The sequence below is a fragment of the Polychytrium aggregatum genome (assembly GCF_025602895.1).
Source record: "Polychytrium aggregatum strain JEL109 chromosome Unknown BJ171scaffold_17, whole genome shotgun sequence".
Classification (NCBI taxonomy): Eukaryota; Fungi; Chytridiomycota; class Chytridiomycetes; order Polychytriales; genus Polychytrium; species Polychytrium aggregatum.
The window spans coordinates 272,498-284,720 of NW_026516219.1; the positions used below are offsets into that span (position 1 = coordinate 272,498).

The 12,223-nt window shown below is 58.8% G+C and overlaps 3 protein-coding genes across 3 annotated transcripts; 1 reads left to right on the top strand and 2 right to left on the bottom strand.

Moving 5' to 3' along the window:
* Nucleotides 1–747: 747 nt before the first annotated feature.
* On the bottom strand, nt 748–3,287 carry BJ171DRAFT_503750 (mitochondrial carrier). The gene is made up of 7 exons (XM_053110891.1): nt 2,996–3,287; nt 2,843–2,888; nt 2,526–2,712; nt 2,337–2,352; nt 1,675–2,214; nt 1,269–1,412; nt 748–1,061 (listed from the first exon to the last, which is right to left on the bottom strand). The coding sequence occupies exons 1-7, from the start codon at nt 3,082–3,084 to the stop codon at nt 1,043–1,045; spliced, it is 1,041 nt and encodes a 346-aa protein (XP_052966904.1). The 5' UTR covers nt 3,085–3,287; the 3' UTR covers nt 748–1,042.
* Nucleotides 3,288–4,693, bottom strand: BJ171DRAFT_503751 (uncharacterized protein). The gene is made up of 6 exons (XM_053110892.1): nt 4,449–4,693; nt 4,239–4,334; nt 4,091–4,170; nt 3,738–3,886; nt 3,536–3,591; nt 3,288–3,429 (listed from the first exon to the last, which is right to left on the bottom strand). The coding sequence occupies exons 1-6, from the start codon at nt 4,623–4,625 to the stop codon at nt 3,382–3,384; spliced, it is 606 nt and encodes a 201-aa protein (XP_052966905.1). The 5' UTR covers nt 4,626–4,693; the 3' UTR covers nt 3,288–3,381.
* A 3,222-nt stretch (nt 4,694–7,915) lies between these two features.
* BJ171DRAFT_90391 (uncharacterized protein) lies at nt 7,916–11,838 on the top strand. Its single transcript, XM_053115979.1, has 4 exons — nt 7,916–8,051; nt 8,155–9,775; nt 9,900–10,240; nt 10,477–11,838. The coding sequence occupies exons 2-4, from the start codon at nt 8,346–8,348 to the stop codon at nt 11,733–11,735; spliced, it is 3,030 nt and encodes a 1,009-aa protein (XP_052966906.1). The 5' UTR covers nt 7,916–8,051; nt 8,155–8,345; the 3' UTR covers nt 11,736–11,838.
* Nucleotides 11,839–12,223: the final 385 nt, after the last annotated feature.

A 12,223-nucleotide genomic window follows, 5' to 3' on the forward strand; every position in this document is an offset into this window, starting at 1 on the left:
GAGGGCGTTGTGCGACCAGGCTGTCCAGGAGGTTGTTGCACGCCACCGCGCCCAGTTGCAGGAATGGATGAGCACCACACCAAGTCCCAAGATCCCCGGGATGGCTTCCTTCCCGCAATACATTCGCCATGTGTTCGATGGAGACATGCTGGACAAACAGCTGTACTTCAGCCTGACCCGGCGACGGCGATTCAAGCGACTCGATCTCTACGGCAAGCGACAGCGCACTGTCCACGAGATGTGCAAGCAAGTCATCAACCAGGCACCAAAGGAGACCGAAGTGGTGATTGCCTTTGGGAATGCATCCTGGAAGCAAGGGAAGGGATATGCATCCAGTCCCAGGAGGCTCAGGTTTGCCAAGTACTTCGAGCAGTTCCACCACCACCAGAGACGACCACCAGACCGATCCGTCTCCAAGATCCATGTGTGCTCGGTGAACGAGTTCAACACATCTCAGGTGTGCTCACATTGTCGCGAAGCCAAGCGACTCGAGTCACCCGAGTATCTTGATATCGAGAAACCACACTTTGTACGGAGCTGTACAAGCTGCCATACGCTGTGGGATCGAGACATCAATGCAGCCAGGAATATGATCTCGGTATGCCAGTCGATCATCGCCACAGGAGATCGACCGAGTGTATTCAAGACTGTGCTCCCGAAACCAACCAAAACAAAGAGATTGCCAACCAGGACGGGAAACAATCGCACGGCTTGCTCGCTGGGGCCTACAGTCAGTTAGCGGGCTTCTGAAGCCAGAAAGTGACTGTCCCGTTTCTTTCTGGATTGACTGTAGATCCACCTGACCAGGTGTGCGATATGATCCGACTACGCCGTGTTTGTCCGGATGAGACGATGTGTCCCACTTTTTCTTCAACACGCTCTATGCTGGTCCTGTCATGGAGCCCGGAGTGGGGACTCATCCTGGCAGCCTGGTCGATCCCACCGGCCCCTCGACAGCATCCCTACCGAAGGTCACTCTGTTCATGAATCTACATGCGTGTTGGAAGCCACCGACAGCTGCCACCCTCTCCGGCAACCAAGTTCATCGACCACCACGGTCCCTACAGCCGACAAGAGGATGCGAGCATGAGTCACGGACTGGAAGCAACTCCCAAGATGCTCAACACAATTGACAGTCGACAGCAGGCATCCTCCAAACAGTTGTCTCGATTGATCAAAGTTTGGCAGACTCTGCTTCAGAATACTCCTCCCGCCTCCTCCTCTCGGCACCGAAAATAAATCTACTGGCCGCGCACCAGATTACAAACCTGTACTCGTCTTGGATGTATGCCGATCGTATCGAGTCGTAGAGGACGAACTGCAGGGCTCCGCCAAGAGAGGTTTTCAGGGCGTTGGCCGCGAGTCCGCGGTAGAATGACTTCCAGCCCTCCTGCAAGATCATGGTTTTGATGCTGCCAAATCCGATTGAGAGGGTCCCGGTGAGTATCGAAACCAAGGCCGAGATCGGCCGCGATTGACAGGTCGGACTCTGTCACTACCCCGTCGCTCCAGAGACTGGCTAACAAGATCGCAAGCCTCCGCAGCCCATATCCGATCTTGATGCACGTTCGCGACAGCAACGGCGACACTAGCGAGAGATAGAGGGGCGAGAGTCGTTCTGCCGCGCTGCCATCGCCTCGGACCACATACGGCTGCACTGCCTGATGCTCTTACCAGTCGGCGGTGCCGCTGTAGAGCTGCTTCTGGCCGAGGCCGCCATTGAGTTGCATTCTTCGGCGAATCGTGTCGACTGGATAGGTCAGGCTCTGGGCTACCACGACCGAAACCATGCCCAGCGAGAGCTTGAGCCACGGATAGAGCCACTCGGAGCGCATAGGGCGGGACTCGGGTAGGAAAACATCGACGAGCGAGTCGTAGGTGGCATAGGACACCCCTGTATAGAGCATCACGCCGAGGTTGCTGATGCCCAAGCCCTTGTATGCGGCCAGGACACCCTCGCGCTGGGCTGTCTTGAAGAGACAATCAAACAGCCCCCGGTAGAGACGGTGCGGGCTGGACTTTGGGGTGGTGTCGGCCGTGAGTAGCGTCCGTGCATAGTCCAGCGGATACGTCAGCGACAGTAAGATGCTGCCGCTCAGGGCGCCGGTTACCAGCTTGGTTTGGAAGAGTGTCGTTGCATCGCCCTGGGTCGGCGCCAGCAGGACATTGAGTCGGTCAAAGAGAGCGAACCGGATCAAGTTGGTCGGGAAGATCCTGTTAGGCCGGCAACTGCGATTAGGGCCCCCGTATGTGCGTCCACCACGAGAAGCTCCAGCCTGCCAGCGGCTTCGTCTGGCAAGAGATCCGGTTCAAAGCGAGCGACAGCACGGGCGCACCTCAACACATTGACACCTGCGGGGACAGGGATGGCGAGATCGTTAGAATCGACTGCATCGATGGCCCGGCGCTGCAGAAGCAGAGGACGCTTGGGAACTTGACGCTGATCCGATGCCAGGACGAAGATCATGCTCTCCGAAGAGTGGGCAGGGCGAGCCGTTGCGGTATCAATGTCCCATGACACATACCATTGCCTCGATACAGCGCAAGCCATCCTTCCCGCTCGGGGATTCTCTTGAGGCCATCGATCATGTTCTTGTAGGGTGTGTGGAGCTGCGGGACGATGCCAAGCGGAAAGTGGGGCATGATCGTCATGCGCTGAACCTGGAGCACGATCTTGACCCGTTCGATCGGGGCGATGAGCGTCCGGGCCACCTGGGCAGCAGAAACGAAAGTTGAGTGGCTGGGCTTTGGACCTGCGGCTGCACTTGACCCCGAGGAGGGGACAGGGGCCACACTAAAGGCAGGCCGATCGAGGCGAACGAACAGCTTGTCGATGACAAACCCCGGCTGCTGTTCCATCGATGAGAAGCTGCTTGCCAAATCGAATCCTGATGGAGGGTTTGATTGCAGGCGCAGTAAGCTGCCGATCGAAGAGGCGATCGTGCTTGGAATCGCAGTGTGCGGCAGGCAGGCAGGACCTGGCGCTGCAGCCTACCAAAACTCGGTGCGCTTTTTCTGCCTCAGCGACGGGTGTGCCCGGTCGGATGCAGAGCGGTGGGCGATCAGCTGTGTTGGGTCCGACATGGGTGTGGCCAGCGAAGGACAGAGATGCCAGGAAGATGGCGGCCGAGATGAGCAGCGAGCAGGCCAGCGACGGGAGCCAGGGAAAGATCGCCCTTGGCCCTTGCGCCGATTGTGCCGATTGGCATGCGCGCGTGGGTGCTGTCGGCTCCGGCTCGCTTGGACTGGAAATGGACACCCGGTATGGGTCGGGCATGGGGCTTTTCTCTGGGTCATGTCGACAAACGAGACCCACTAGCCCGCCCACCCACGCTCACAGCATTGTCAGTGGCAGCAGAGGACGCAATCGTCTATTATGGGCTATAGAGCCAGGCTCTGGACCTGTTTCTCGGTAGCATAGACCTTGGCCTGGCGATACCACGGCAGGCAGATGACAGCAACAGGGCCAAGAGCGACGGCATTAGCAGATGAGAGATTCCGACCGGAGATGCGATCGAGGATGCAAACGACTCACCTTGAGATTGCTCAGGTCGGTCGACATTTTCGCAGCTCTGCTTCCTGTCTCTCGGGCTGGTGACGGACAGAAAGAAGCTCCATTCAGAGCACGCCAGCTTCGAGCCAGATGACCCAGCCACAACCCAACTCCACGGCCGTTTCTCCGTCGGCGTTCGATCGCATGCGGCTACAGGCCGGACGCAGTGAAACGACAAGCCTACCGATGTTGAGTAGCAGCAACTCCTTGTCTTCCAGCGGGCCGTACTTGAGGATGTGCTTCTCGAGAGTCTTGAGTTGCTTCCGCAGAGCCAGAATATCGTTTGTGAATCCCTCGATCTCGTGATTCCGCCGTCGCTTCAGTGATGAATAGCTGCAGGAGGGAGCAACATGGAGATAAGCGCGCGTCCGAGCAGTGCGGCAGCTTGCCGACATATCGATGCAAATGCACTGGCCCAGAAACATGGAGGCCATTTCCTGCCGCAGCCGGTGATTCCCAGAGAGCGGCAAATACCGAGCCTATGGATAGTGCATTATAGGACCGCATCCGCGGACGATCAAAGGCAAAGCCACTCACTCGGCTGTGATTGCTTCAAGTCGGTTCTTCAGCGCCTCTGTTTTCTTGCGCATCGTCTGCTCGGCTTGTTCTGCCCGGGTCTGCATCGGATTCGAATCAGAATCGGAGAGGCAAAGCAAAGTCCATTTCCAAGACAGATGCCACGCACCTTGTATATCCGCAGATTCTCTTCCTGCTTTGCGATATGGGTTTGTAGTTCCGCCACGAGAGACTCTTGGCGGCGGGTGAGTTTCTCCTCGATTTTCTGCGCAAAAGGGGATGATGTCGAGATGCAGAATATGTCAGCACGATCCGAGGGCCTCGGCAAGGCTGCTCAGGGACAGGGACATGAATCATGCTCGCTCTCCAATCGGCCTACCTTCTCCACAGAGTCTACCCTCTCCTTCTCGACAGTGAGCTGTTGATCGACCTCCTGCAGTTTCTTGACCAGGACGGCTTTGTCTTCAATCAGCTGTCGCTCGTGCACATGGGAGACCTTCTTTGTGTGCAGAAGCTCTGGTCGAGCGACAGCCGTCCGTTGGCACAGAGTCAGCATATGAAGTAGCAAGAACGGCGCTGGCAATGGATACTCGAAAGCCACCGCCGGAGCATGGGCCTGCTCTGTGCTCAGAATGCTGGATCGACATGATCGTCAACAAGCACGGCGGTCCAGACCTCGGGTGTTCTCTCGACACAAAGCCTGTAGACGCTGGGCTTTCCTCATGTACTCTTCGATTTTCTTTGCCTCATATTGCCGACGCACGGCTTCTTCGTCCAAATGTGCCTTGCGATCCTTCATCAGTCCAGTTATCGTGGCTTCATAGTGTCGTTTCTGAGTACGGTGGCACAAGTCAGATACGATCCGTAGGATACGAGCCAAGATGGAAAGGGTGAGCGAGATAGCATATTCTCTTGAACGAGCCGCAGCCCAGCCAACGCACAGGATATTCCAAACAACCCCACCTGTTCATCGAGCTGGGTACGTAGCGACGTGACGGTCAGCTTGAGCGACTCGATCTCATCCTCAAGAATCACAATGTCTCGGTCCTGAGGCTCGCCCTTCTGTGGGTTGTGCGGAATGTCAGAGTCGATCCGATCATTGAGGTGGCAGAAGAAGTTGGGATTGCGGTGGGTGCCAGGGTTCCATGCGAGGATCGAGAGATCATATAATCAGCCATGAAATCGTCCGATTCGCCGAAGGGCCTGAGATCTAACAGCACGGCGACTGCACCTGATGCTTCGGCAGCGGCTGGACTTTGACCAGCCTCTTGTCGAGAGTGTCTCGAAAATAGGTTGTTTCTTCGTCCACCGAGCCTTGCATCGAAAGCAGATAGCGGATTTTTTTCCTGTCCTTGAGCTCCTGGACTGCATCAGCCCAATCGGCAAAGAGACGAGGGAGCCACATGGAAAAATAAAGGATCAGCGTTTAAGGCGCTGATGCGGGGAACGGCATCCGCCTAATCAATGCGTCGTGGTTGGGGTGCTGGGGCTCAAAGCGGCCTGGACAGAGAGGCAGCGGATAGCGACGATACCGACGGCGAAGCTCGTCATTTTCGGCGACGACCTTGAGGAGCTGTTTTCTCTCGTCAAAGACGGACGTCTGAGCATCGCTCAGGGCCTGCTGAAGCTCTGCGACCTCGCTGGACCGCTTGTGAAGCTCCCAGACCAGCTTGTGGTGCTCCTCGTGCGAGATCTTGAACTGCTCGACTCGATCCAGGGCCTCCTCGAACTCGGTCTCGGATTGCTCTGTCCAGTCAAGACATCAGTATGAGTGGCGGCATTGACGAGCGGGGATGGGGCACATGCTGAGGCTTGATGCTGCAGAGGGTTGTGCGGCGAGGCGCCATTCGAGCCCGACACAGCGATGCGGCGATATTGGAAGGCGAGCGTACTGATGCGGTGCCGATAATAGGCAAGCAGATCCTCCGAGAGCGGCAGGCTGCGGACAAAGTCATCCGTTTCGAATGCGGGCATCGTGCAGACAGGCGCTCTGGCTGTGGCGGCGAGCAGATGTGGGGCAGAGATGCCGAAGGCGATGGCCTGTTTCCCCGGGTTGTTGGCGACCAAGCATCCAGGCAACCAGAACCTGGCGAAAAGGCGCGTCAGATCCTCCCAGATCGGCCTGCCATGAAACCCCTTGCACCAGCGGTGTCCTGATTTGCCCAGGCCGCCATGATACGCCCAGGCTGCCCTGATTTGTCCTGGACTGCCTGCAGAGCTCGCCCTCGCGTGGGGACGACCGACTCTGCCTGGCGGGGTGGATAAGCACCGACTGGGGTGCCTGGCAAGACCGAACAGGCCGTGGGCCGATGATCAGCCGGGATGCCGCCGACCAGTGAAAAAATGGGTGCGGCAGGACAGGAGCAGCGCGGGGCCAAGAACCCATGCACGCAGCATGCCCGCAGCATGCCCGCAGCATGCTTGCAGTGTGCCCGCAGTGTGCTCGCAGTATGTCCAGCAACCGAGGGTGCATCCGGAGGCTGTCTTGGATCGATGGGGTTTGGTCGTGGGAACGAAGCAGCAGGTCGCCCCCAGCGAGAAGAGAGCGCGCGAGAGGCGGGCGAGACGCGGGCGAGAGAGCGTGCCATGTCCGTGTCCAGTGCCGGCCAATGGTTTTTTGGTGCCAGGATGGAGAATATGCCCGATTTGGGCATGGGTGCCGCGCGTCGCAGCACACCCGCGCTGTCTGTGTGGCAGCCATAGCCTGGCCAGCCACACTCAGCCACACGCAGCCACACACGCACACGCACTCATCCGTGCTCATTCGGACAACGCAGACGCGCAATCGACCCCTGCACACACACACGTCGCCAAGCACTCTCGCTGGCTCCTCGCTGGCTCCTCGCTGGCTCCTCGCTGTGCCGCGCCTCGCTCGATCGTGCTGCAGATGCTGCACTCTGTGTGGCTGCGCATCCCCCTCGCTCCTCGCCGTGCCCTCGCCAGTCGCGCTGTCCTGTCCTCAGTCCTGTCCTGTTCTGTCCTTTTCTCACCGACCTTGACTTTCATCTGCACCATCGTCATCCATCGCCGTCCATCGCCATCCGTCGGCATCATCCGTCGCCGCACATTGCCATCTGCCAGCGTCACTGCCCTTGCTCGCCCCGTTGCCGAGCCCTGTCTTCCTGATCCCCGCCCCACAGCCTCGGCAGAGCTCTAGTCAGAGTCCTCGCCGGGCCGACCCACACCCCGCCTCGCCATGCTCGCCAGCCCTTTCCCAAATCCGTCGTCCGGCTCTCCGGAGAGCGACCCTGGCTCGCTCGATGTCTTTGGCTTGTCCGCAGCAGCACTGGACCAGCAGCACCGCGACCTCCTCGCCCGCTTCCAGGCCCATACCTCTGGCCTCCAGCTCGAAGACGATTTGTGTGCGTTCGCTGACGACTTTATCGACACCTCCTTCTGTGAGCCAGACAGCTCCCTCATTACCGCAACGATTACCCTGCCGACCACTTCCGCTCCCGGGCCGATTGGCATGTTCCCCAACGAGGCTAGCATCGCCCAGGGACTTTTGAATGTAGCCATGTCCCGGACAGGCGCAGATCCCGTCGTCGACACCAAGGACACGTTTCTTCCGATCACAATGCCAATTCAAATGCCGCAAATGCTGTCACAATCGCCGACGCCTTCGCTCGTCTTGACCTCCCCGCTGCCCACCGTCGCCGCCCAGGCTCTGCCGGTCAACTGGACTGCGGGTGAGCCACTTCCGTCCATGGCTGCACCCGCCGTCCATTCGATTGCGCTCCATTCACCACAAACGCCAGACCCGTCCTCGAATCAGCAGCCCCAGAAGAGCGCCGCGCAAAATCAGCAGTTTCTGTTCCGCCAGCATCAGCAAGCTGGCCAGAAAAAGAAGCGCGGACGGCCTCCAAAGTCCGGCTTTTCTATCAACGACCACACTCTGACCTTTAAGCTCTCGGATCCCGTTCCGCTATCGACCCCAAGCATGCTCTTTTCGCCCCATTCGGCGTCATTTGCGGCCCAGATGGTACTGAGTCCCGCCGTTCCATCTGGCGACCATATCGGCATGTCCTTGAGCCCGTCGCCGGTTGGGCCCCCGTCGCTTCCAGGACTGAACATCATGTCCACAGGGCCCCCGATTGCGCCCGCAACAACCTCGGCAGCGCAGCCCATCATCCCGTCCGCCCTCCAAGCCGTCCTCCAACCTGCCGTTCAAGTGGACCCATTTGGGTATCGCCAGTCTCTCAGCAGCCCGTCGCAGCTCGAGTCGCATTCCGCCCCAGCATCGCTTGAGTCTCTTGTAGCGTTTCCCGATGTCGCAATGGCCAGCCTCGATATGCCGTCGATCAGCGCAACCTTGAGCGACCCTGCAATGGCCCAGTTGCTGAACTCGCTGTGTTCCTCGGCAAACCTCGCATCGATCGATGGCCAGGGTCTCCCGGCAGTCGTCCCCAACGTTGCTTTGGATGCCGTCCCGCCTTTCCTTGGACTGCAGCGATTTGGGACAGTGGTGAATCCGGCTGCGGGTCTTCCTGTCGTCAAGAGAAAGCGCGGACGCCCTGTCGGAAAACGAGACCCCGAGAAGGAAAGGGCCAAAGAGGCTGCAAAGGCCAATGCAGTTGCCAGTGCCGCTGCTGCTGTAGCTGCAGGCAAGAAAGCCGCCGCCGCAACTCTTGCTGCGTGTACCTCTGCACAGCGCTCCACACCATCGGCCCCGTCGATACCGACCGGTGCCGCAACCTCCCATGTTTGGCAAGCCGGAACCCGCCCTGCTGGATCCGCTGTCGAGGCCGCAAAGCTTCCCATCATGCCCCTCGTCAAGCCAAGCAGCACAAAGGCGCCCGCCAAGACCATGCCGCACCAACTCAAGGAGCAGCGCAAGGTAGCCCATAGCGCGATCGAACGCCGATACCGCAACAACATCAATGACCGCATCGCCGAGCTGAAGGCTGTGATCCCAGCTCTCAACGCTTCGGCAGCGTGCCCCTCGAGCGACAAGTTTGCACGCGGCGCATCCCATTTTGGAAACGAGCACGAATGCGAATCAGACGACGACTGCGAGGCCGAGGACTCGAGCGTCGTCATCGACGGAGTCGCCGTGGCCCAAAAGATCAACAAGGCTACGATCCTGCGCAAGGCAGCCGAGTATATTGCCCATCTCCGACGAGCCAACCAGGTGCTGAAGGATCAAGTCGACTCGAGCCGCAAATGTGTACAGGACCATGGGAGTCCGGAGCTGCTCCTGCTGCTGGAAGATAACCTCCGGGCCGTCAAGGAACGGCACCAGACTGAGACCGTCCAGAGGCAGGTCAAACTGGAAGACAGCCCGCTGTCACCGGTCCTGTCGGGTGTGCCGTCCATGTCTTCTCCGTCGACATCGTGCAGCCACGACTCCCCGCCATCGTCTGGATTTACTTCAGCCCAGCTGCACACCGATTCGCCGCCGCCGCTGGTGCTTGAGAGCCCAACGACGTCCTCCGAGGACGAGTCGGATGGATATCCGTCTCCCAAGCGCGCCAGGCACACAGGCAATCCAGCCGCGCATGTTGCCCCGGCTCGCATGATGATGCTTGTGTTTGTATGCGCATGCATGCTCTATGCCCCGAATCCGTTTGGCTCTGCGCTTGTATCTCTGAACGGACCTGCAAGCCCCGACCACCACCACTCGCCTGCAAGGGTCTTCGACGCCGGTCTGAGCTCCGCGATGCCTGGACAGCCCCAGACGGCGGTGTGGTCTCCCGAGATCATGTGGTATGCTTTCGACATCTCTCCTCCGCTGCTTATCAGGAGACCCTGAACGCCACCAGCATATGCCTTTCGCTAACAAACACGATGATGTTGCGGCTGTCCTTCCCCTTTGGTGACTCGCACACAGGCCCATCCTGCGGATCGTTCTCACGCTCTTGGTCCTTTGGAAGTGTCTGAATCCGTCAATGTCCACTCACACCGCGACATTCAAGCCTGTCAAGAAGCCCACTGATCAGTACCACTCGAGCCAGCTCAGCTTTGAAGCCGAGCCCTCGGATGTCAGCCAGCACTGCACCAGTCAGCTGGAGTCTCCTGCGAACAAGAGCCGACTGTGGATGCTGCGCCTGGCCCAGGAGGCCGGTGCCTATCTCATTGGCCCAAGGCTGTGCCTGGGCCGTGCCGCAGTTACAAATGCAGGCGAACTGCACGAGTACATACTGTTGGTGCGACGTCTGGAGTCTGACCTACGTAAGTTTGCCCCTGCCTGCGTTGCCGCACTCGAGTATGGAGCCAGTGTGCGGGTCAAGCACGGCTTTTGAGAATCCGCGGCACTTGGAATGCAAGCATCGATGCGCTGCTATGTTCTGGGCCAGCCCACCGAAACACCTTTGTTGATGGGTCATCTCTTTGTATCTCGCTGCTCTGGATGCCGCCGCTGCGCTGTTCTGTGCCTCTGAAAACGCTTCGCTCGGGACGTCGGCCAGTCCTCAAAGACAACTACCAGCCTCTCCAACTCTCTCAAATCCTTCGCTTGGCCAATGTGGCCAATGCGTCGCCAGAGATTCTGGGAGCAGAGCTCTGTGGACGCGCTCTCCTTCTCTGTGCCCTTCGGATTCAGCGGGCGATCGTTGCTCGGCACCCACCCAGGAAGAGTGGCAAGGCCATCAAGCGCCCTGCTGTCTCCGCCACTGGATCTGGGCACATCATGCTCTTGCTTTGGCAGCAGCTTAGCATGAGTCTACTTGCCAAGGGCATCGAGATGCTCCAGTCTGCCGGGGCCAGCCTCACCGACCCACACCTCAACTGGTTCTTGCGTGTTACGCGGGAGGAGAAGGTCAACCCAATGTCTCTGCTGGACGAGTCGGTTCACACTTCCAGCAGCGAGTCGGCTGGAGCGGCACAGCCTGCGCAAGAAGCGGCCCGAAGCAATCTGTTTGCCCACGCCATGGCGTCCTACCGCCGCAGTCGCTTGCACGAACTACTCGGCGAGGCCCACGTCATCCGCCATCTGTCGCTGCTCCCGCTGCATGAAGAGCCGGCTGCGGATCCCTCGGGGTCTGTGTCGCCTGGCATCGATGGCATCCTGGCAGAAATCAAGCGGCTTGGACAGGCGTCCATGGACTGCCAGGATTTCCTCGGCTATGCTATTTGCGAGCTGGTTCAGGTGGGCGACATGATGCGGTCGGGCCAGACCTCCGAGGCGGTCGAAAGGTACCTGGCTCTCGAGCAAGCAATCCCGCCCGAGTGTCTGCGCCAGCGATACGAGGTCTTTTCGACCCTGAGTCTGTCGGTCTTCCTCGTGGCTTGTCACTACCGGCAACTCAATCACGCTCAGCAAGAACAACACATCTCCAACTCTGCTGGTGTCCTGACCACCCTGTCAAAACAAACCGACTGGGTTGTCTGTGGCTGGCAGGAGCTCGACCGATACACCAAAGAACAGCTCTTGCATCCATCTCCAAACGACCGCGATGGGTCCAGTCTCGTGCTGCTCCAAGCCATGTTCCTCAACTGGGCCCTCCTCACAGTCCCAACGGGCGAGGGCCACCACGAGTGCGGCATCACTTCCTGCGCCGCCGGTGACTCGTCTCGGCGCTGCTGCCTTCGCACCCATGCGGACAAGGTTCGATTCTGCATGAACGATCTGATCATGGGCCGACTCAAGGCGTCCAAGGGAGCCGCGCGCGAGACCCTCTTGGAGATTCTCAAGTACTGGCGACAGAAGACGATGCTGTCCGAGTGAAAGCACTTTCTTGTGCACGACCGCTCTGTCTTGTTTTTGTTTCGGAGTTTTGCCCCCCCCCCTCGTCATTCATACATTCACCCCTTTCTCTCGCATCATCGCTTGCCACGCCTCTCCTTTCGTGTTGTCACCATCAGCGTCGCTTGGACTCACTCCGCTACCTTCCCTTTGGAAGTGCGACTACATTCTTCACAGCCGTACCCACATGCCCCTTCCTGCGGCTCAGCCACGACAAACATCCGCACCCATCCGTTTGCCCGACTTTGTCTCCATTGAACCCATGTATTTATTTCTTTTCAACCACCCGCGAGCACGGCAGATACACCAGCGAATCTATACAACTCGCATGTGCGCAGACGCCTTGTGGCTCTTATCGTGATTGCTCTTTGCACCCTGTCTTATAACTAGTTTTGAATACAGTTCTTCCCCGAAAGCAAAACAGAACCAGGGAAATGAGGCACGGAGACCCAATATGCACGGCGCGGCTG

Excerpts from the sequence above, each read along its gene's own strand:
- BJ171DRAFT_503750 (XM_053110891.1), bottom strand. The coding sequence starts at position 3,084 with ATGTCGGACCCAACACAGCTGATCGCCCACCGCTCTGCATCCGACCGG. Across the intron at positions 2,889-2,995 it reads AAAAAGCGCACCGAGTTTTG|GATTCGATTTGGCAAGCAGC; the intron begins GTAGGCTGCAGC and ends ACCCTCCATCAG. Across the intron at positions 1,413-1,674 it reads TACAGCGGCACCGCCGACTG|CATCAAAACCATGATCTTGC; the intron begins GTAAGAGCATCA and ends CGGATTTGGCAG.
- BJ171DRAFT_503751 (XM_053110892.1), bottom strand. The coding sequence starts at position 4,625 with ATGCTGACTCTGTGCCAACGGACGGCTGTCGCTCGACCAGAGCTTCTG. Across the intron at positions 4,171-4,238 it reads AGAATCTGCGGATATACAAG|ACCCGGGCAGAACAAGCCGA; the intron begins GTGCGTGGCATC and ends AATCCGATGCAG. Across the intron at positions 3,592-3,737 it reads GTTGCTGCTACTCAACATCG|CCCGAGAGACAGGAAGCAGA; the intron begins GTAGGCTTGTCG and ends GTCCGTCACCAG.
- BJ171DRAFT_90391 (XM_053115979.1), top strand. The coding sequence starts at position 8,346 with ATGGCCAGCCTCGATATGCCGTCGATCAGCGCAACCTTGAGCGACCCT. Across the intron at positions 9,776-9,899 it reads TGGTCTCCCGAGATCATGTG|GCCCATCCTGCGGATCGTTC; the intron begins GTATGCTTTCGA and ends ACTCGCACACAG. Across the intron at positions 10,241-10,476 it reads ACGTCTGGAGTCTGACCTAC|TCCTCAAAGACAACTACCAG; the intron begins GTAAGTTTGCCC and ends GACGTCGGCCAG.